The sequence below is a fragment of the Hesperophylax consimilis genome, chromosome 28 (genome assembly GCF_061612785.1).
Source record: "Hesperophylax consimilis isolate HC1 chromosome 28, BYU_Hcon_1.0, whole genome shotgun sequence".
Classification (NCBI taxonomy): domain Eukaryota; kingdom Metazoa; phylum Arthropoda; class Insecta; order Trichoptera; family Limnephilidae; genus Hesperophylax; species Hesperophylax consimilis.
The window spans coordinates 5,942,621-5,967,317 of record NC_142863.1 but is presented as its reverse complement, the minus strand read 5'-3'; the positions used below and the strand labels follow the sequence as shown (position 1 = coordinate 5,967,317).

Here is a 24,697-nt window from a genome sequence, read left to right as displayed (position 1 = left end):
CGTAGTCTCACTGGCTCCGGACGGTTGGGATTAACAACCAATGTCAGTAACAAAATTCAGACTTCAAGATTAAACAAATTTCCTGGTTTTTCCCTGTAATGTTCATCTACTTTAGCAATAGACCAATTTGGTCGCTAGTGCGCAGGCCCATTAAATCACATCGCTTAAACTTGAGTCATCCCGGACATGGTTTCTTTAACAGTTATATTATACGAGGTACTCACACACACTATACTGTGGGCATCATACAGGTTAGATGAGCGTTCTTGTTTGTGTTTGCGGCAGTTCGCGCACGGTCGAAGTTGTCCGAGTTGATAAGACAAGAACAACAACAAATTACATTAAATTCATGTACCATTAGCTGTGATAAAACCAAGGAAGATCGTTGGTTTTACCACGCCACAGAAGTGGAGTTTCCGAAATATGTGCTATCTGTATTAGTTGTTGTTAATGTTATGTGAGTTTGTTACTAAAATATTGTACATAGATTATTCAGTGTTCGGTGTTGGTCAGTGTTGATCAGTGATGTTAGTTTGTGTGTCGTGTAATCATGAATAAGTTATTGGGAAATGGTGTGGGTCACGTATTAGCATTATTTTTATTCTTGGGTAAGTACCAGTCAAAATTGTGTTATAAGATTTAAGATTCTTTCTGCCATTTCATTACGGTGTTTGGTTTTTGCTTTGATAATTTGTTATTATGCTTGCTGCAACTTCTTGAGCCGACGTTTCGGACTGCGTTGGAGTGTCCATCATTAGTGCAAATGTGCAAAGTGTAAAGGAATGTGCGTGAGAGTGGAGAAAGGTTTGAAGGCTATTGAAATCTGAATTGTAACCATGACAAAAGCCATTTCTAACAACGTTTCGATTTCTGAATGGTCGACTGTATAATAAGATAGAGTGTGCTGAAGTAGAAATTTTCGGCGATAATTTATACGAATAACGAAAAAATGTTCTACTGCTATGTATTACTTGTGTCTCTTTTGTCACTTCAGTGAACTTTTATAGGATTTTATATTTCTGTATTTTTATTTGTTTTATTTTTTTAAATTCTAATTAATGTATCCTTCGTTTGAATAGATTAGACTTTGTAAGTGAATGAACGTACGTACTTAGTCGCGTGGGTTTAGCGTGAAAAACCTGAATAAGTACAGAAATGTTCTTGAACTTCAGTGCAGGTTAACAGTTTCTCACTATACATATTAGTATTGTTTGTCAATAAATGTGTATTAACATATCTAACATATTTATCAATCCTTTTAAAAATAGGTGCATCCATAATATAAATAAGGTTTACACATCGGCTGTGGCTTGGTAAAACCCTTCAAGCCACAAAAAGAAAACTTTACAGAAAAGCACAAAGGATATCATATTTTATTATTATTATTTTTAAATTATTTTTAAACAATAATTATAAGCCTAAAATAAATTGAAAGAAACCTTCCAAAAAAAAATACATGCCGCTTACAGGAATTGAATTGAACCCCCAGCTTTCTGATTGCAATTAGTAGAGCAGCTGACCGGCAATCTAAAGGCTGTGGGTTCAATTCCCGTCGTCGGTATGTATTTTTTCTCGGAGGATTTTTTGTCAATTTGTAAAGAATTTTCTGGCTTAAATTCAATTCATTCAAGATTTTAATATGGTTATTTTTTTTAATTTTTTGAAGAAAAATGATGCAAATCAATTTATAATGAGAGATTAAATGATCTAGTAGTATTATCTATGGTTTTCGTGAAAAAAAAAATCGCATTATATTTAGTTTTTAATATTAAAAATGCCTTAATCAGCAAAAAATATTTTACCGTGTTATATTTTTATGTAATTTTAAATGATTTGTTGAAAAAATAAATCCTGGATCTATCGTTAAAAAAAATTACAATTTTCAAGTTTATTTTTCTTTTTTAAGATTTATTTTTAATAAAATGATCCTTACTAAACAACTATAGATATTTTTTTAGGTACCGATATATCATTTCGTAAGGCGAAGCTTAATGCCAAATCACTATTTTGATTAATCTTTATAACGAATTGGTGTGTATTATGAATACAAAAAAAAGCTTCAGATAAATTGAAGGTTTTCCTATCGTTTCGCTTGAGTAGAAATTTCTGAGATTCCTCTACCTGAGGGAGTATGGCTACTACCCGTGGCTCTATCCTACTGACTTTCTCTTGGGCATGCTCGGTATGAACCATCTACGGGTCAGAAGAGATGTGCATATTGTATCACACTTCTTCAAACTGATTCGTGGATGGTTAGTAAATCCGACTATCATGGAGAGTATTAGTCTCTATGTTCCTGATGGTTATCTCCGTCACCGACAGCATAGACTGTTTTATCTCCCGGCCTGCAGGACTAACTTGCCAATGGTCATGCCGGTGGGGAGAGCAGTCTTGCTGTTGAACAGAATTAATTCGGATATCGACATATTTAGCATCGGTGAAGCTGCCTTTAAAAGGCAAGCTCTATTGATGCTGGTATAGTTTATACACCACTTATTATGTAATACCATTTTACAAATGTACTTAAAAACGAAATAAAATGTAATTTTGTAATGTTTTTAAAGGAATAAACTAATTGAATTGAATTGAATTGAATAGAATACAGATAAAAAAATAAATTACTCCATAAAAAATATAAATTCAAACACGTATAAAAAATATTGTTTCAATTGAAATGTATGAACGCATAAAGGAAACAACTTCGAAAAAATACAGTTTTATAGCTAAGATTATCTGTGACAGTTTCACTTGTTAAACTTGTCAAGCGATTTCAATGCCTATTACCTACGATAAAAGCTATACCAAGAATATACACATTTTTAGCTTGTAGCTTCCTCTTAAACAATTTTAGTTTTTTTAGGTTCCGTTATATCATTTCTTAAGTTCTCACTGAAAATTTTATGTAAATTATGATTTTTATATACTTTTAAGCGGGGTTTTTGATTTTTGGAGAATGGCAGCACTGCACCAATCAATGAATCGTTGTTGACCGGCAGAATTAAGAAAGTCAACATTGAAAACAAACAAAGACATGAACACGTTTTTTATAAAGTGTATTTGTCAATAAGACGCAACCTTCCAAAATACTTATTTCTGAAATTAACCAGAAATGGTTTTCTCTAGTCATTTATCTTCAAACTGCCTCTTCACATAATACCAAGTGTATTTATAATGCATATATCTTATTTTTTGCTGATGACCTCACCATTTTAAGAATTGCTCAAAATATTTATCAACAAATTGTTAATTTGGTGTAATAAAACCAGACTTTACTTAAATATCTCAATATGTCAAATAGTCAAATTTAATAACCTTCGGCCCCTCTGACCTCACGACCCCCCTCCTCTAACCACCACCCCCATCTGACCACCCCCCTCCGACCCCCCCCCCCCCTCTGACCACCCCCTATCTGATTGACCCCCCTTCTGACCACACCCCTCCGATCTCCCACCCTCTGACCGCCCCCCCAAACGATACGAAAAAAATCACAAAATAGATAAAAACCACTTTTGCGCTTAAATCAACCGGTGACCGGATAAATCATCACAATGAAAAAGTTATATAAAGTCATGGAAAGTGATGAAAAAAAAAAATATTAAGTGGGTTAAGTAGGTTAGGTTAGGTTGTGTTAAGTTAGGTTAAAAAAATGTTTTTTCATCGTTTCTAATGACTTTATATCACTTTTTAAAAGTGTGTTGAATTGTCACTGTGTTGAGTTATCATGGAACCAAATCAACCATATTTATAATTCGATTGCCAAGCGATTTTTACAAGTATTACCTACATTCGTATTGATAATTTAAACAAAATTATATTTCAAAAAGGACCACACTACATGGCCATTAAAGTATATAACAACCTTCCACGTAGCATCAAACAAATAACCGACATACTTAAATGTAAATCATCACTAAAGACATTTCTCTTAAACAAATGTCACTACACCTTAAATGAATACCTTACATAAATTAAATGCCTCTCTTTTTGAATTTTAATATAAGACACAATAACAAGACACCTGTTTTTGGCTTGTATAAATGTTGCTCTCTGTAATTCGTAAAATTCTACGGTACATTATAAATAAAAATTAAAACTGTTTTTTTTTTCATTTTCACTGGAATTTTACTTTCTGAGGTCAATTAACAATTTTAAAACATGATTTGTATCAGTATGAGTACGAGTGCTGCGTTATACTCAATTCTGGCTCTGGTTTCTGTAACCTTTCAGACGATTTATATTTTAGAAAAAATCTATTCTTTTTAAAAGGTTACCGTTATTTAGCAAGGATTTCAACAATTATTTATTCAGAATGTGAATACTTACTTCATTTTGTTTGTATTATTTATCTCTTATCGTGTGCAAGAAAACAAGTAATTGTGTTATTAATTTATAGACAGATATTTTCCGTATTTACATTCTTAGAGAAATATTATAAAAAACGCTTCTACACGTTTCGTTATATCTTGTTTGTGGCCGTTGGCCAGATGTCGTGCCGAGATCATAAATAAAAATATTTTTTACATTTTACAAACTCAATTTTATTACTTTTAACTAAGAATAACAAACAAATCAACAAAAATTGCAGTAATTTTCGGGAAGTAGGTACATGATTGCTGTGCGACTACTATCATTATAAGCGGCAGATGATGCTTGTACAATGATGAAGCACTTCGCTGGCAGAAAAATTGAACTAAAAAAAAAAATTTGGCAAATAACAATTTTTTGTATTCTCTCGACTACCATGCTAGGGGCATGTCCGTTTCATGGTAGTCATACTTAGGTTATATTATGACGAAAATAAAATATTATTTAATCGCTCAGTCCTCTGCCATATTGACCATTATATTTCTTATAGATGCTGTCAGAATGGCGGAAAATTTGTGTGTATTTACGCTTCTCAATAAAATACAAATGAATGGAATATTTCTAAACCTATCCGAAAACTAAAAACTGTTTTTGAAAGGTGTGGTGTGACCCATATCCTATTATATGGATAGGATAGATAGAGTTTGCCCCATATCCTAGTATATGGTCAAGGATAGATAGGGTGTGCCCCATATCCTATTATATGGATAGGATAGATAAGGTGTGACCCATATCCTATTATATGGATAGGATAGATAGGGTGTGCCCCATATCCTATTATATGGATAGGATAGATAAGGTGTGACCCATATCCTATTATATGGATAGGATAGATAGGATGTGCCCCATATCCTATTATATGTAAGGATAGATAAGGTGTGATCCGTATCCTATTATATGGATAGGGTAGATAGGGTATGCCACATATCCTATTATATGGATAGGATAGATAGGGTGTGCCCCATGTCCTATTATATGAATAGGATAGATAAGGTGTGACCCATATCCTATTATATGGATAGGATAGATAGGGTGTGCCCCATGTCCTATTATATGGATAGGATAGATAAGGTGTGACCCATATCCTATTATATGGATAGGATAGATAGGGTGTGCCCTATATCCTATTATATGGATTGGTTAGATAGGGTGTGCCCCATATCCTATTATATGGATAGGATAGATAGAGTTTGCCCCATATCCTATTATATGGTCAAGGATAGATAGGGTGTGCCCCATATCCTATTATATGGATAGGATAGATAAGGTGTGACCCATATCCTTTTATATGGATAGGATAGATAGGGTGTGCCCCATATCCTATTATATGGATAGGATAGATAAGGTGTGACCCATATCCTATTATATGGATAGGATAGATAGGATGTGCCCCATATCCTATTATATGGATAGGATAGATAAGGTGTGATCCGTATCCTATTATATGGATAGGGTAGATAGGGTATGCCACATATCCTATTATATGGATAGGATAGATAGGGTGTGCCCCATGTCCTATTATATGGATAGGATAGATAAGGTGTGACCCATATCCTATTATATGGATAGGATAGATAGGGTGTGCCCCATATCCTATTATATGGATAGGATAGATAAGGTGTGATCCGTATCCTATTATATGGATAGGGTAGATAGGGTATGCCACATATCCTATTATATGGATAGGATAGATAGGGTGTGCCCCATGTCCTATTATATGGATAGGATAGATAAGGTGTGACCCATATCCTATTATATGGATAGGATAGATAGGGTGTGCCCCATGTCCTATTATATGGATAGGATAGATAGGGTGTGCCCCATATCCTATTATATGGATTGGTTAGATAGGGTGTGCCCCATATCCTATTATATGGATTGGTTAGATAGGGTGTGCCCCATATCCTATTATATGGATACGATAGATAGGGTGTGACCCATACCTATCCTATTTCAGAGATCAATGAATGTTTCAATGAAAGGAACTAAAACCCGTACTCATACAAGGGTGACTCTGATGCGTTTCGATCAGTTTTTTTTTTAAATATCATAGTCGAATTCACTTAAAACCATGTTTAGTTATAAGGAAGTAAAACAAACTATTATTATTTAAATCAGCTGATTCCGTCGGATTTTTATATTTATAATTTGTCTGCCGTCTCCCCCATAGATTTTCTTTAAGCCGTACTAAAATTACTGATAATGAAAAACACACATACTTTATTAGACAAATGTATTATAAACATGTCTGCCCCCTCGCTTTTCTGTCATTTCATATTAAAAATAATTAATAAAAAATTAATAAAGTTGTCTCAAATTAAGGTCGAAACTTTTGGATTCAAAGAGGTGTACATTTTGATTTTTCTATGGTTAATTTGTAGATTTTAAGTGTGGTGTTTTTTTTCTCTTTCGAAAACTGTTTAAATCATGTTTCTAACCATGACAGGAAGATACAACGATTTCTATGACATCATATGAACTGTTCCGAAAAGCGAAAAAATTGACTCTACATAATAGCTGTTTGTTCTCTAAACCGAACAAACCAGCCTAAGGAGTTAAAAAAGCATATGTAATCCATAATAAAATAAATAATTAAATTAAACTGAATGAATGATATTCAAAAAGAACGATTGAAATATACCTCCCTTTCCGAAAAAGTCAAAATCACCGATGTTCACCGCTTTCCCGAGAAATAGAGACCCAATATAAAAGAAGAAGAAAATGTATTAAAAATTAAAAAAAAAAAGAAATATCATTAAGTTCAATAATAAACAAATATATTAAATTTAAAAATAATTTTAAGATTAGCACATATTTACTATATTAAGTAAAAAATAAAATATGTGTCGCAGCAGTGGGAACCACACGCATTTGTCACCTCAGCTACTAAACGGTCAAGCGAAATGAATATTTTTTTGTTGAGGTATCGCAACACACTCAAAAAGGTTTTTTTTTAAATATTGGTACTAACTGTACACTGGAGTCCCTGAGGAAAATAATTTCCCTAAAGGCCTGTGTCGATGCTATGTGGGGAATCTTTTTAAGAGAAGAAAAGAGAGGGAGTTCTGGAAAGGAACAACGTATGAGGGGTGGGTGTGAATCTAGGGATCATTGTGTCCAGGAGTGACGGATGAATGAATATATCCCTCCTAACCTCGTCGAGAGACATGTTGGAGAGGTCAAAGAGTCTCCCCAAATCAGCCTCTCCAGACTCAGCACGCCACGCAGCTGGCGCATCTTGAATACACCTCACCCGATGAACCCGGGCACCCCTGCCAAATCACCAAACGTAGTGTATCACTGTGGCAGAAGTATTGGTTATCCAATAAATGATTCCCGGGGCGGCGTTACCCAAACCCGCCTCCAAATATTAATGACCTTGATAAAATAGTTTTAATAATATAAATTAATAATGATGACCCAAATATTAATGACCTTGATAAAGTAAAGTCAGTGACCTTTTATCGTATACACCAGATACGTTGATACGCAAACGATATTTGTTTGACAAGCTCCAAATGGCAAAGAAACGCTAATGGTTTGGGGGGCTTAGAGATAAAGACTAAACACTTTAATTTCATGCCCACAGACATGCCCACAATACACTTCACACGTCTATCGGTTTATTTCGACTCCTAGGCCCCACACAGGATAGTGAAATTTTTTTTCTGCTCTGTAAAGAATTAAGATATTTGTAAAAGTATGAAAATTTTCGGCGGAAGTTACGAAAAACTGATTTTATTACAAAGGCCAACACATTTCCATTGCTTTATATCTAAGTCCCCCAGTGTTCAAGATACCGAACACGGCAAAACAGATGTTTAAGATACCACACGGAAGAACAGATGTTTAAGATACCACAAGGCAGAACAGATGTTCAAGATACCATACGGCAGAACAGATATTCTAGATTCATTGAATGAAATTCATAATACAGAAGATACCTATATTATTTGTTTATTCTTATAATGAAAAAAACTGTACATTGACATATGATTTTATTTTACAGTAAAATATTCAAAAGAAAATATATTTTCTAGAGCCAAAAAAATAATTTTGTTTTCCTGTATGTGACTTCTGAGTTGTGAAGTCTTATGCGACATAAATTTCATTTCAAATAGGGATTATCTATTTATGGTAAAAACACACTGAGACGACGTACGCGATACACGCATTACTACGTTCACAGGTCAATTTGCACACTGGCTCGATGCATACAACGCGTGTGACCACGTGATAACAGCATGAGCGTCAGTTGATTTGACGTTTTTAGTTTAGGTTATGTTTCACGTGTCAGCAGACCCATTCCGTAGCTTTGTCGTGTCTTGCGATTCTATATTTAAATGAGTATTGTCGAAAAAGAAAAATAAAAATGTTAGAAAATACTTTGGGTTCACGAAATAAATTAACAGAGACAATTAACGTTGGAACAGTTCCATGCTCTGGTAAAGGAGCTAGAATCTGATGACTGATGATTCTTCATGTTTATTCCTTATGAGAAAAATGAAATTTTGCAAGCTTCACAGCATCATTTTATGTAACATAAGAAAAGAAAAATACACGTCTTTGGAATTCAATTCGTGGTACTAGAGAAGGACCGGCAGGTTTCTACGGTACTTATGGTGAGCTGCTGAAGAGGACTGCTTCATTTATAGCTGAATTCAAATTCATTTTTATTCAATTATGACGTATAGTAAATTCATTTCATGCCAGAGGCTTTTCAATCAACTGTTAAAAAAATACTTCAAAACAAACATAACCCTAAATGCATGGATAATGCATAGATAATACCACTTACAGATGTGAAATCTATCAGCTATCCTCTTGATCTTACACGTCCCATGCCGATCTAGATAGCCCAGATGGGCGCAGCGATGGAAGCGTGGGTTTGCGTCGGGTGTGAAAAGTGTGTTTCTAAAGCATCCATTTCCATAAAAAATGTATTTATTTTATTTGGTACATTATTTTTTACAATTTATGTTTTCCAGTAATGTAGGCCTCACTGGGTGGCTTGCCCGTGCTGAGGCCTTCATTTTATAATATAAAAATATAATCTACATATTATTTAAAGAGAAAATAATACATTTAAAAAGAAAATAATACATTTAAAATTAAAAATACGAAAAAAAGAATAATACATTTAAAATTAAAAAGTAATACAATGAAAATAATCTTGTGTGTTTGTGAGTGATGTGTGTTTATATTGGTTTTGTGTGTTACGTGTAGGTTTTATTTTTATTTTATGCTATGACATTTTGGTAATATTGTCTCTTTTGTTCTTTAATCCATTTTGTAATTTTGTGTGTGAATTTATTTTTATTTTCCACATTTTTAATTTCAAGTTTTACACTGTTGAAAGCTTTTATAGCATGGTATTGGTAGTGTCTTTGTCCAAAGCTTGAATTTACTGTCGGAGTTTTTATGTTTTCTTTGTACGCTTGTCTAACTGGTCTGTTAGTGTTATTTTGTGTGTGTTGAAATTTTTTTTTTGTCAATAATGTAGTTTAGTAGTGTTTATGGATTGTAATTAGTCCAGATATCGTAATGCATTGCTTACGCAGCGTATGTCGATCCAGTGTATTTTTACCTTTACTGTTGACTTTAAGCGTACGAGATGCGTCGATTTCAAAACTCGTTTTAATACCCAACAACTCGGCAATGGAATTTTCCTCGTTCCTATAAAGCAGGGGCGGAGAACCTTTTTACTGACCGCACTTAGACCCGGTATATCAGTCAGTCTGTATCCTCGCTATGTGCGACGTACCTCGCGCCGCTTAAAATCGACCGCTTAAGCCTTGATAAGTGGCTGAATACTTCACTTTTTAGACACCGTGGCGCTAGCAGTAACAGATGTCAAATATGATATTAAATATGTATATTATATAAAATATAATATACGTAAGTAATAACGTACTCCAATCTCACCGAAATATACGTAAATTGCATAATTTTATCAGTATGGACAGTTAAATTCATCGAACGATGGGGGATGTTGATTTTATTAATCTGAAATAGACAAATACTCTTGTAAGGTATGATGCGAGGAATTTATCAACGTCTGGACAGTGTTTTCAGCGGTTTGTTTTTCATAATTTCATGAATGATGACAGTAAAACAGACACTATTTTAAATTAGTATCGTCGCGTATAACACCATGCGGATTGAAGTGGGGAATTTTATCAAAAAATCAACTAGTAAATTAGCCCTATTAAAACATTTGACATTTTAAAAGCTCTCAATCTCTTGATGACGTAGGAGCATAGATATACCACTCACGCAGCATAGAAAATCATGTAATTTTCTCTATAAAATTATAGAAAATACCTGTATATTGCTTGAATCTAGCTTTAAAAATAAATTTTCATGTAAAATAAGATATAAACATTATTAAAAGTTACCATAAGTAATTATTTATATATTTTAATTGTATGTTTTACATTACCCACCTCACTAGGTGTGACCTGTTCTAAGGTAGGTCACAGGAATGTTCAGAAAACATATTTCATTGCCATCACCGACATAAGAATATATAGACTAGAAATTAAAGGTGAGGGGTAAAATCAACTGTTGAAGAACGAAGGGGGTAAAGCTGACTGTGATTCGTCAATAAATCAATCTGACAGTATATAGGCATCTCGCATTTTAATATCACCATTTAGTTCTTAAAAGTAAAATCTGCTTTTGAATGAATAGACATTTTTATATGGGAGCGCAAATTACTTGCCACGTTATGAACAAATTTGCGACGTCCAAATTCGGCAAAAAAAATTTCTTCTATTTTCAGAGTCGAATATTTTGTTTACGTATTTAGTTAAGACACTTTTATAAGTGTTCATAATTTACTTCCCAGTAACAACGATGCGCACACTTGAGAATCGCTACATTCGACCGCTACATCCGCTGATGTATCTCGATGTAATAGTATATGTTTCTACAACTGATTCATATTATACGATGTGAATAAGCTTAAAATGATGCTTACATATGGAATGTAATACGACAATTGGGTTTATTCTCTTTTTCACATCTATTTTTACAAGTTTTCATATCACAAGCCACTATTTTGCCGTGTTATTTCATAAAATGCCTCAACCATAGCTCGACGCTAGTTCGAACAAGAATGATGACGTCACATTCTCAAGATTCACGGGAAGCCATACGCGAGCCCAGCCGGCTCCAATGGAACCCGTATGGGGAGTGGGGAATAATACGCTTTTAATCACTTAGGGCAGGTCTACTAATATTCATATGTCTATGATTGCCATGTTATTTGCCATGGAGTTTGTTAAAACATTAAATGGCTGAGTATGTGTTTTGGTGTTGTGCCGTCGTTGTATTGTCTTTTGGGATTATTATTTGTCCCGTGGTTCTCTTTCTGGTGCTCAATTACTCTATTATTAGTGTATCTTTGTGGTTTTGATGTAATGCATTTGTTTGATAGATTCTGTTTGATAGATTCTATTTAATTTTAAAACTTTAAATTCTTCGAATAATTCACGAATTATTTTAGTGAGTCTTCTTTGAATTACTTCCATTCAGTTAGTTATATATGCTCCTTCCCACCCTATTATTCCATATTGGAGAATTGATTGGGCTAGCGCATAATAATTTTTGATTGAAGTTGAAGGATATTTCTCAGTTTGAGGAAAATGTAGTAAAGTTTACGTATTCTTGTAATAGTTTGTCCAATATATTCTGTCCATTTAATGAGTTGATCTATTAGTATGCCTAAATATTTAACGATTTTTTTCGTCAGTATTTAGCATTTTGGTGAGTTGTAATTGTCAGAATTAATTTTAAATTCGTTATGAATACTAATTTTCGAATTTATTGGTGAAATTTTTTGTCCGTTATTGTAAATGTTACGTAGTAAGTTTTGTCCCACTTCAAGGATAGGTAATTGCCATCCAACTATTGTTTTAACCTGTATATTTATACATTTGGGCTTCGATATGCTTCTTCCCAAGTTTTTTTTTTGTGATCAAGACTGCATCGTCGGCAAAAGACAATATTTTTCCAGTTTTCGGAATCGATAGTATCTTATTTACATAAATAATTAATAATATTGGACCTAGGACCGTTCCTTGAATTCCAATGTGTTCCAATTTTTTGATAGGTTTTCTGTGGCATATACTGTCAAAAGTTTTCGTGAGTCGATGAATATACTTTAAAAAAAAATCTGAGTAAAAGCATTCAAAATTGTTGAGGTTATTGTTGTAATTGCATCTTCTTCATTATCTAATTTTTCTCTGAAACCGAATTGGTTTTCATTAATTATTTTAGTTAATTGTGATTTTTTGAATATTTTAGATATGTTTGGTGTAATAGATTTTTGGGAAAATTCTTTGTTGTATGCTTTTATTAATGGTGTATGTACATAATTGGTTTCGATAATAATTATCTCATTTGTTTTAATATATTAACCGTGATGTGATCGGAACCAGGGCTTGCAAATATCCATAAGTTCATTATTGTTTTTATATTTCTACTTGTGTGCATTATTAATTTTTTTCAAATACATTTGGGCAAGTTTGTGCGGATGTAATTGTAGTATTTTTAGGATCGTTAGAATCAATTGTTTTAGCTAGATTCTCTTGGACTTCAGCGAAGTAGTTGATAAAAAATTTGGTTTTGCTGTCTCTATTATTTCGTATTTATAATATTATTATTTATTTTTATTACCTTTGTCAATGATATTATTGTTCGTAGCCACTACCACTACCACGTACCACTTTCCTCAATTTTTTACTTAAAATAATTTTCTTTTATTTATTTTTAATTAAGTTTGTAAGATGGTTTCTATATTATTTATCAAGTTTGTAAAATGGTTTCTATATTTTTTTATCAAGTTTAAAAGATGGTTTCTATATTTTTTTATCAAGTTTTTAAGATGGTTTCTATATTATTCTCAAGTTTGTAAAATGGTTTCCATATTTTTTTATCAAGTTTGTAAGATGGTTTCTATATTTTTTTTTATCAAATTTGTAAGATGGTTTCAATATTTTTTTTATATAATTCTAATATGGTAAGATCGTTAGGTTGTTAACGGGATTGATGAAATAGTTTTTTCTTTATGTCTTATTGATAGTACAATTATTATTAATAATTCTTATTGAGAATACATAGTGCAAATGTGAATGGTAGCAGAGGTTATGGCACGACCAAGAGAATCAGATTCCTGAGTTAAGCCATGTCAAGAGTCAGAATAATAGAAGAGTATGTATGAGACGATGTATGAATGTGAAGACAAGGAGTGTGTGCCAAGGCCGAGTTGTTTGGCGGTCCATCCTTTCTGCCTACCCTTGCGGAGAAACGGCGTGACGGTTAGTTGATTAGTTAGATATCATAATTCCATGGGTTATCCACGGTTTTATATATATTTATGGTCCGATGTTTTGATTTGAGTTTCACATTTTTATGTTTAGACGCATTTAATATGTGTACGCTAAGTGTGTTTTCGTAAGTGATAAAAACTAACGTTAGATACAAAACATATTGCAACATACAACCAAAGTAAGAATCGTGGCTCCCTTATCAGGCTTAAGAGTTATATAACCAATAAATATAATATTATGTAAAATATATTTGTATAAATATACCCCTTTTTGTTACAATAAAAAAAAAAAATGTGTTCATAAATTGGCATTAGCGTGTACTTTTTTTACCTTAAAGAGGATCTAATTGGATAATGACGAATTTAGCCATAACTTGTGACATTCTGAAGTACTTTCTGAATTCCGTTTCTCCGCTAGAACGGATTTATCTGATCGCTTACGCGACGTCTTTCAACTCTACGAACTTCTTTAGTTTACCTCAGTTTATTAACAAATCGGTATTTTGACATTATTTAATAAGTTGTGTCTATTGACAGTTGTTAACCGAAGTTCTGTGACAGCGAAAACTCCACGTTTAATTAGGCAGTTTATTTCTCTTTTAGAATCATATTACGCTGGCCGTGCTCGCAAATACCGCCTAACGCCTCCTAATAACTAGAGATGACGGATTTAGTAAATATCGTATTAATACAGGGTTTTATCGCCCGACCGTGCTGGATACCCTGACCACCAAATTTAGCTAAAGCCATTACCAGTAACATTTCTGTTCACGATGGTTGTTTGTCACTAGCGCCATATTCAATTTTTCTTTATTTCTTTCGAAAGTATCGTTCACTTTAGGTCTTTCCACAAATACAGCATAACCAAATAAAGTGATATGTTTTTTTCAAATAATTTTTTAAATATGTATTTATTTTTTAAATAATTTATCAATTTACAGTATAATAGTATTACAGAGTTTAATCAATAATGTTAATTAAAATAATTCAAATGATCTATATTCATGTGTATCTATTTGTTTTGTTATATTCGACATACGCTTAGAAAGGCAATGGATCCTGAGGTAATTTTTTATTTCGAATTTTTTTTTTAAAGCGGAGACGGTTTACACGACGTTCCCGTGAGCACTTAGGCCATATGCCCATTGTGCTATCTCCCATTTTACCTCAATCCTTTAACAACAACCCAGTCCCTTTAATAAAGTTCACCAGGGTTGTCATTGGGTATGTGGCTATGTCTTCTGGTTCTACTGTATGTCTCCCCAGGTATCTGAGCCTAGTTCCCACCAGGGCGAGCATTGGCACCATAGGTGAATTGGAGTCTCTTCATCCTCTTCACATTTCCTGCATCTGTTGGTGTTTTCCACTCCCAATATCTGCATGTGTCTCATGAGATGGCAGTGTCCCGTTAGTAGTCCTACCAGTTTCCTCAGTGAGTTTCTGTCCATATCGAGTAGTTTCTTGGTTCGTCCAGGGTCTGGTCCTTTTATGAGTACTTTGGATTGTCTCATTGCAGGTGCCCTCTCCCATTCTTCGCGGTGCTGGGATTTGACCCACCTGTCAATGTGTAATTTAGTGTGGCAAGCTGCTACTCCTACGGCCGGCTCGGATCCTACAAGTCGTGATTTCGCCCCTTTCCTTGCTAGTTCGTCAGTCCGCTCGTTACCCTCAATACCTTTGTGTTCTGGTACCCAGATTAGGGTAATTTTATTTTTATTTCTTATTTTTATTATTTTGAAATAACTTCAGCTTCACTAATAACATCCTGTGATTTTTACGGGTCTGTGCTAATTTATAAAATAATCATATCTCTTATATAACCTAACCATATTAGGTTAGGTTAGCGAAAAAGGTTTTAAATTTTAACGATACAAGGTTTTCGCAATAATTTATAATTAGTTTTTAAATTGTAGAAAAAACAGGGAAATCCTTTTTATGAATTTATTTGAAAGTTCATAAAAAAATGTATCGAACTAGTTTAATATTCAAAGACTGCACGAGAAAGCGAATAGAAAGAACTATAAAATAGGTACAGTGAACGTTTGTCCAATGTCTCTTCTTAATCTCATATTTCTCGATATCATGCATTGTGTTAATTACAGTTTACCAAATATTATTCCGCAATCCCAAATCATAGTAGTTATGCCTAATTAATACATATAACTTCATTAGGGTACATAATAATATCTTGTTTCTAGAACAGTTCATTTCTGAGTGGATCATGGCGTAGGGTTCTCGTTCTGACTCTAGTCTCCTGGGTGAGCTCCATAGCTTGAACCAAGAGACCATCTATCCCAGTGCTGACCAACATTTTAACCGGGTGGCTTATTTATCTATATTCATTTTATTCGCGAGCCACAGGGAGTATAGTATTGGATCCCAGTTCTAAAGATCTCGGGAATTCCGGACCTTTGTCAGCAGCGTAATCCCAGTGCTGTGCTTGTCTAAATCCCGGGATTAAGTTATTTTTGTTTCAAGCGAGGAAATATGTTTAGATTTATTGTATATTATGCTAATGGACTATAATTTAGTATTTGAATTATTCTGATGATTTTTGGAAATGCTATATTTTTTAGATATTTTATTTCAAATCAATTTTATATTTTGTAATATAAATTCTGAAAACGTAAAATATTTGATCACAGCTCCCGGAAACTATAAACGATTCCAAGGGTACCTACCCTGATATAATGAAACCTGCAGTTTTATTGTGGACTGTAGTCAATATTTGACAAAACTATGAAGGGAAGCTGTGGTTAACAGTTAGAATTGGAAAAGGATTCTGACTTACCCTTGGTCTTTTCGATCGATATTATGGCATTTAGGGACAATGCTGGTTATCACTGCACAAGCCTCCGATATATACCCGAATTAAATACATTAAAGGTAGACGTGCACTTCACCGGTTCTCTTTAGACTGGTCAAGTATAGATAAATTGTTGCAATGTCACTGAATATAGGTACTCTATAACTATTAGACAGGGACAAGTAATTAAGTAACAGGTAACTGGGTGGAAAAAATCTGGACAAATGTACTCGAGGTATGGCTCTCTACTGGCAATCTGGAGATCGTGGCTTCAAATCCCGGCGTGCGCAAGTAAATTTTGTTTGATTAATGTCTTCTTTCACTAAAATTGTTTAAAATAATAATATAACGTATATTTGCGCAACTTTCCAGAGAGGAAGATACTCTCACTATCGCCACCATTCAGTACTGAAACGTTGCTTGAAATGGCTTTAGCCGTGTTTGGTGACCAGATCTGAATAGCAAGGTATTTCCCTACTTTCTTTTCCTCCATCACCTTCCATTCCCCAGTACCTTCAGCCTCACAACATACCCCGATTGGAGATGCCATAGTCTCACCGGATTCAGGCTGTTGGAAGCAGTTGAAACTGTGCGGTATTCACATAAAAAAAATAACTGAATTTACCAACTATTCGCTTTTTACAGTCAACAGAGATATATATATAAATATATACATTGAGTGAAAATTCTGCCAGACACAAGTCAAAAAATCTCGGAGAACCCAGATAGACAACAGATTGACACATCGGTACTTGAAAGGTCACATTCTTATCGCCGTAATTATTATTTTTATTGAGTCACGTTGCGCAAGGTCATCGCAATGTATACCTCATTCATATTTTTAGTATCATCACACACGTTTATTTATGTATTCTTAAATGATAATAATTTTAGTTTAACAAAATAATTAAATTTGTTTACATCACTATAATAAAAAAATATTAACATTTTTTTTAAAGGAATTTTTGGTTTTTCGATTTTTGCAAGCGATTTAAATAACCAAACATACTTCTATTGTTAAACATAAGCATTCGATACTAATTTTGTATCTTATAAGTACAAAATTGTATATTTAACTACAACTTCTAACAGGAATTCAGTTTCAGTGCCGGCAACCCGGGCGTTTATTTAAGGTTGGTTCGGTACAGATGTTTTTTTTTTCATTACCCTCCTCACTAGACAAAGTCTGTTCTGAGACTGGTAATTAACAATTTATATATAAACCAAATGTTTAGTAAAAAATAGTAGAGTAAAAATAATAAGAAAAATAGTAGTAAAAAAATGAGTAATATAAAAATAGTAAAATAAGTGTAGTACTATATGTGTTGAAAAATTATGTATAAAAATATGAAATGAGTATTTCGTATTATAATTAATTGTAAAATTTTGTAATTTTGTTAGAATTTGTGTGCAGTATGGTTTGTAAAATGCATTAGATGTTTAGAATATTTCTAATATCTGTTCTTTCTTTTACAATCAACCAGTTTAAAAATCTTTTGAACACCCAATTCAAATTATTTGGTAAGACGTAAGTTTTAGTTTGGGTTAGGAACATGTTGAATATATGAGGAGCCAGGTAAGATTCATGTCTTTTAGCGAAATTTGATTTGATATACGGTTACTTGTAATTGTTTGTGTGTAATTGCTCTCGTGTTTTGCGAGTGAGTTGTGAGATGTGGTAATTTTTTTATGTAGTTTTTGTAGATGATCTTCTTTATGAACAGTTTATTTATGTCTAATAAGTTATTTTCAATCATTAGCTGTTCTGTCGGATGTAGATAAGGCTTTCTAAACATAATTCGAATGATTGATTTATGATTAATTTTAAGGGATTTGAGATGAGTGTCTGCTGCTACTCCCCATACTGAAATACCATACATTAGAATACTTTGACAAACTGCAAAGTATATATTTTTTAACTGATTTAATGACATAATATTTCGTATTGTTTTGAAGATGTATGATAGTTTCCGGATTTTTTTTGTTATTAGGTTCATTTGGAGATCCCATTTTAGATTATGGTCAACAGTTCAATCTTAATAATATTTTTCTTCTTTAAAATAATATGTTCTATAAAACAATGTAATATGAAATTATGATATGAACTAAATTTGTCAATTTGACTGGCCTAAAACAGAATCCATTCCTAGTTGGCTAGTCAAACTTTCCGCATAAGTTTTATTGCATAATTTTTTGTGAAATATATTATTATTATGTTTCAAAATCAATCAAGATAATATAAGACTTGACGAATAAGTATGGACAAATATGGATAAAAAATCAGTATAAAATATTAATGTTTCTTTGTTCAAAAACTTAAATCTCCAAGAGTTCTTCACCGATTGCTTTGAAATTTTGACACAACTTTGCATTCGAATAAGAGTGTGTTTTTATATATCAACATTATATAGATGTTACCTGTCACAGGTGAAAACATGCTTTTTAAAAAAAACAGCTATGATGAACAAACATGCATTTTCTTAAAATCTGTTGGACGTAAAAGCTACACTAGCTATGACGAGAAAATCTATAATTGTTTTCTCAGTTAAGTAAATAGCACGTGTATACTGTATAATCCATCATTATTGTAAACAATTGATTTGCCTAAAATAAATAAAATAAATAACTTCAATAAATTCACATTTGAATGAATGGAAATATAGTTTGGCAAAAATAAATTTTTGGAATTAGAATTAGGTTAAAAAAATTAGTAAAAATATTTTTTATAATTATACTAATGTTTACGAGACAAGGTTTTTATGCAAAGCACAAATTGAAATTGAATTGATCCCGCAACCTTCTGATTGCCGGTCAGGCGCTATACCAATGAAAAGTCAAAAATTTTCCACAATTAATCAAAATATCATATATCTCAACGCCATAGTAGGAGATTTAGCATTTTCAATGCCTCTCCTACAAAAAAAGTTCGTTGTTTTCCAGTGAAAAATTTCTAATAAGCAATAGTAGAATGAAAAATTCCAGAACATATTGAATGATTTGGCGGGTTTTGATTTTGAATAAGGCGACGTATTGCAATTAGTAGAACACCCGTCAGCGGCATTTTTTTTTCTCCGAAGATTTTTTCGATTTATTTTTTCAGGCTAACAAATTAACATAATTTATTGATGCGAGGCATCTTTACATACACTAGTCAGAAAGGACAATCATGGTGAAATAACCGGCTGATGGCTGAGTTGACATCTCGTTTGGGTCCCAACCTGGCGTAGTGAGTTCAATTCCTCAGCTGTCCTCCATCACAACAAAAGCAAAATTTTCCGCTTATTGTGTTAGTGGCAGAAGATTTTCAAATATTGTCGGGTTATTCGTAACCCGGGAGTGTTTGTATTTCTTTTAAAGAAAAATTATGTCTAGTTTAAGCCAAATATTCTCAGTATCGCCCTGGTGTAAGGTAAGACCACCGTTCGCAATTGAAACGGTGCTTGACATGTTTTTCGGAAATAAACATATACCGCTATTCAGAATATGGATACCACCTCTGGGCTGGAGCCCCTAAATACTTGATAAACATACTTGATAGGCAAAAAAGTGCAATCCGTTTGATTAATAAGAGACCGGTTGCCATCTTAAATGCACAAACGCAATGTAGGCATGCTGAGTCTATTCTACAGATATTTCAATGTAGCCTGCCCTTAGGAGCTAGCAGCGTTGATCCCATGTGCACCGATGCAGGAGCGGAACACCCGTTAACAGTAGTTGGTGTTGGCTTCATGAGAATTGTTCGATCCGTCGACTCATTTTTGTGTATGTGGAACAAGCTACTGGAATCCGTATTTCCTTCTATATATAATCCGTGCATCTTCATGACCCGAATTAATAAATCTCTTCCTACAGCCCCTACCTTAACCCATCTCACAACGCTGCCCAAGTGAGTGGCGACACAAATCCCCTCTCTTTGCACTGTACAGACAGGGCCGCTCTTGTGAGGAGTCGTATAAAAAAACCAATAAATCAAATTGGACAGGTGGGACGCTTGTGCGGTATTCACATTAAAATATTTTGTGCGTTGGATGTTTGAACCCTTACTTTAAATATATATTTCTTTAAAACTCAATGGACTCTGTTTTTTTACAGTTCTATCGAAGAGTGCTACGTCGCTACATCTGAAAACTGACCTGATTCCATTTGTACGGTAAGTTGTTATTTCACTTCTTGAGGAGACAAAAATGAACACAAAAGTTAAAAATAAATTTATTACTTCAAGTATAAATTATGTTTATAAAGTAAAATCATTTTAACCCCTCAAGTCGCTGACATATTCTGTCAGAAGGTTGGGGTATTCCTGCTCTACAATAAAATTCTAAATTTCTTTACGTAGCCAATAACTATTTTTTTTCAAATCTGCTTTCATCTTATATTAGACAAATGTACATGGTTTTCCAATAAGAGGTGTTATTGGTGAATGGATTGCGCTATCGAGAGATGATTAATGATTTTTTATGGCTGGAATTGGATGGTATTGATCTGGACAATGTTTACTTTCATTAAGACGGCGCTACGTGCAACACAAGCAACGAAACCATTGATCTTTTACGTGAAAAGTTTCCGGTCCGTGTTATCTCTCGAAGAGGTGATAACAATTGGTCACCGAGATCTTGTGATTTAACACCTTGTGATTTCTTCTTTTGAGGCCACGTGAAAGAGAAAGTCTACGCCAACAGCCCAGCGTCGATTCAAGACCTCAAAGATGAAATTCGTGAGGCTATCGAGGACATAAGGCAGCCATTTTGCGATTTGGTTATGGAAAATTTCATGAAAAGGATATGGTCCTGTAGGCGTGGTCGTGGTGGTCATTTGACTGATGTTATTTTTCAATATTAACGGCATACCTTTCTCTTTATAATGAAAAAAACATTTGATCATTTATATCAAAAAAACACATTTTTATTTGAATATAAAAATAACACCTCTTATTGGAAAACCCTGTACTATAAATATTATTGCCCACATAATTGTTGTCGTATCATGTAAAGATAATTATTGAAAAATTCACAAAGTTTCATTATTTTTTTTCTCAAATAGCGGTCGACTCTTTTGGATTCATAGAGGTGTATATTTTAATTATTCTGTAATTGACTGCTATATTTGAATATAAAGCTTGGTGTTTTTTTCTTTTAACATAATTTGTTCATATTTCTAACTAAGACGGTAAGGGAGAAACGTTTTTTTTAAAACAGTATGAGCTGTTCTGAAAAGGGAACAAATTGACTCTACGGGTAATAGCCGTTTAGCCGTTTAGCCGTTTAGGGTAATTGTTCCCTAAACAGAACAAATTAACCTGAGGAGTTAATATATCAATTATATGTACAGTAGAATCATTTTAAAGAGATTTTTGCTTGTGTGGTGGTGTGCTGTAGGTAAGGACTACTGCTGGGTAAGAGGTTAATGTGAGCGGGTGTCCCAAACTATTTAGAACTAATTTGAAGTACTATCCGTATGCAAACGGAGTCCTACCTAATCTGCACCAAAAACATCACACAGCGATTTCCGATCTCAGCATTTCGTTTTTTTTTATTATTATTTTTTTTTTATGTTTTTCGTCAACTAAAAAGGGTTAAACTTAACTTTTGGTGCCAAGTCTAAGCTTTAAGGCAAAGCTTAGAGCTAAGTCACTATTTCTATTAATCTTTATAACGAATTGGTGTAGGTACATTATGAATACCAAAAATATGCTTTAGATAAATTGTAGGCTTTCCTATCGCTTCGCTTGAGTAGAATACAAATAAAAATATAAATTTCAATAAAAAATATAAATGTAAGCTACTAAAAAAACAATTTTTCAATAGAAATGTATGAACGCGTAAGGAAACAATTTTAAAAAAAATTCAGTATTATAGCTAAGATGATTTGTGACAGTTTCATTTGATTAACTTTTTTTATTTCTTATAAAATTATTTACAAAATAAATAAAAATCAGTTTTGTGCTTGAAATCGAAGGTTTCTAGACTCCGTTTGTCAAGCGAGTTTAATGCCTATTACCTACAATATAAGGTAAACCAAGAATATACATATTTTTGGCTTGAAGCTTCCTCTTAACAAGATTTTATTTTAAAAGTCAATGTACAGCCGATATTAAACCAAAGCGACCGATTTTTTTTACAAATTTGACTTCAGACAGGATTCACTCGAAAACAATAACTCAAATCGTAAGTTATACCCACAGACATATGAATATATAGACTAGAAATTAAAGATGAGGGGTAAAATCAACTGTTGATGAACTAAGGGGGTAAAGCTGACTGTGATTCGTCAATAAATCAATCTGACAGTATATAGGCATCTCGCATTATAATATCACCATTTAGTTCTTAAAAGTAAAATCTGCTTTTGAATGAATAGACATTTTTACATGGGAGCGCAAATTACTCGCCACGTTATGAACAAATTTGCAAAGTCCAAATTCGGCAAAATAAATTTCTTCTATTTTCAGAGTCGAATATTTCGTTTACGTATTTAGTTAAGACACTTTTATAAATGTTCATAATTTACTTCCCAGCAACCAACCAGCTTTGTATTTCGCGTCCAGACGTATCTCTATCTGTGATAGTATATGTTTCTACAACTGATCCATATTATACGATGTGAATATGCTTAAAATAAAGTAAAATAATGCTTATATATGGAATGTAATACGACAATTGGGTTTATTCTCTTTTTCACATCTATTTTTACAAGTTTTCATACCACAAGCCATCATTTTGCCGTGTTATTTCGTAAAATGAACCGATGATGCCTCGACCATAGTTCGCACAAGAATGATGACGTCACGTTTTCTAAATTCACTTGAGGCCATACGCGAGCCCAGCCGGCTCCAATTGAAGCGGCATGGGGAGTGGGGAATAATACGCTTTTAATCACTTAGGGCAGGTCTACTAATATTCATATGTCTATGGTTATACCACAAAATCGATTCCAAATGTGATTGATGTAGATTGGCCAGTTTCTCGTTTATACTATGAGTTTCCGGATACTTTGTATATAAAGTTTTTTGTTTTTATTTGAGAGGCGGGTATGGGTACCGCCGCCCCAGGAACCATTTATCCATAGGTCATCCGAAATGGTTCGCGGTTTGGTAGCTTGGCTTGGCAGGGGTGCCCTGGTTCACGGGTGAGGATTGTCTAGTTCTTGACGGCGGATGTGTCTGCCAACCTAATGTGTGGTGGGCTGAATTTGAAGGGACTGGTTGAGGGAGATATTCTCACGTCTCCAGAAGGATTCTCTCGTCAAAACGTCAGTCACTCCTGGACACACTGATCCCCAGATTCCTACCCACCACCCCTAGATCTTCCTTTCCTTCCACTCCCAAAAAAAAACCTTCCGAACAGCATATCCAAAGATGACATAGACCCTGAGGGAAATTATTTTCCTCCGACCCTCCTGCATGGAGCCAATGTTAAAAAAAACCCTAGGGCGACAAGGTGGATTTACTGGTACCTCATCGTACTTTACAGTATTATGAATGCATAAAAATTAATACTTTATAATTTATAAGGTTATAAATTTCAATGGGATTTTTTCTCATTAACGATTTATTGAAGGAACACATATTAACAGCCTTACTAATAAAAACATTTCCCAACTGTGTTTAGTTGCACATTGAATAAAGACTATACAATTTATATTTCGAACTCTTACTAATAAAAAATGTATTTAACTAGCTTCGAAAGAGCTAGCAACGTTGTATTTTGGCAGAGTGACACACGAAGTTCCCATCTTGAAAAGTTTGGTTTTTTCTGACCTATAAGTTTTTCGTTGACTGTTACCACGTGAATTTAATAAGAATTTTATGAAAGTGACGTTTTTTTTAATCTTCCAGCGGGCGCGCTGTCGTAAAATTTACGACAAACGCGCCTTATCGCTTCCCCCACTCTTGCGACTTAGTTGTAAGCATCGAGCTTCGAGCTATGCTAGAGTCAAATCAAATGTCAAACATTTACCGCAAGATATAAATGCTTTTCTCAAAGTGAATTACGGTAGGGCAGTTGAACCGATAACAGAAGAATAAAACAGAAGCTTTCCAAAATGCGGTGTTTGTCGGTTATGTGCACTGGATAAGAAAAGATCCTCCGCATCAATGAAGTGTTGCCGTTGCCAGTCCTTTACATGCAAGAACCATTCTTCAGTTGAGGTGGTTTGTAACAATTGTAAGGATGAAAATATTGATTCTGACTAAA

At 33.7% G+C, this 24,697-nt stretch overlaps 1 protein-coding gene across 1 annotated transcript in view; it reads left to right on the top strand.

The window, feature by feature from the left end:
- Positions 1 to 284: 284 nt before the first annotated feature.
- The window catches only part of LOC149410077 (uncharacterized), a 47,426-nt gene continuing 23,013 nt past the window's right edge, over positions 285 to 24,697 (top strand). The window contains exons 1-2 of the mRNA XM_089649033.1: positions 285 to 608; positions 20,598 to 20,655. Of these exons, the coding sequence (XP_089505159.1) occupies positions 551 to 608; positions 20,598 to 20,655 (116 nt within the window). The 5' untranslated portion in view covers positions 285 to 550. The remainder of the gene's footprint in view (positions 609 to 20,597; positions 20,656 to 24,697) is intronic.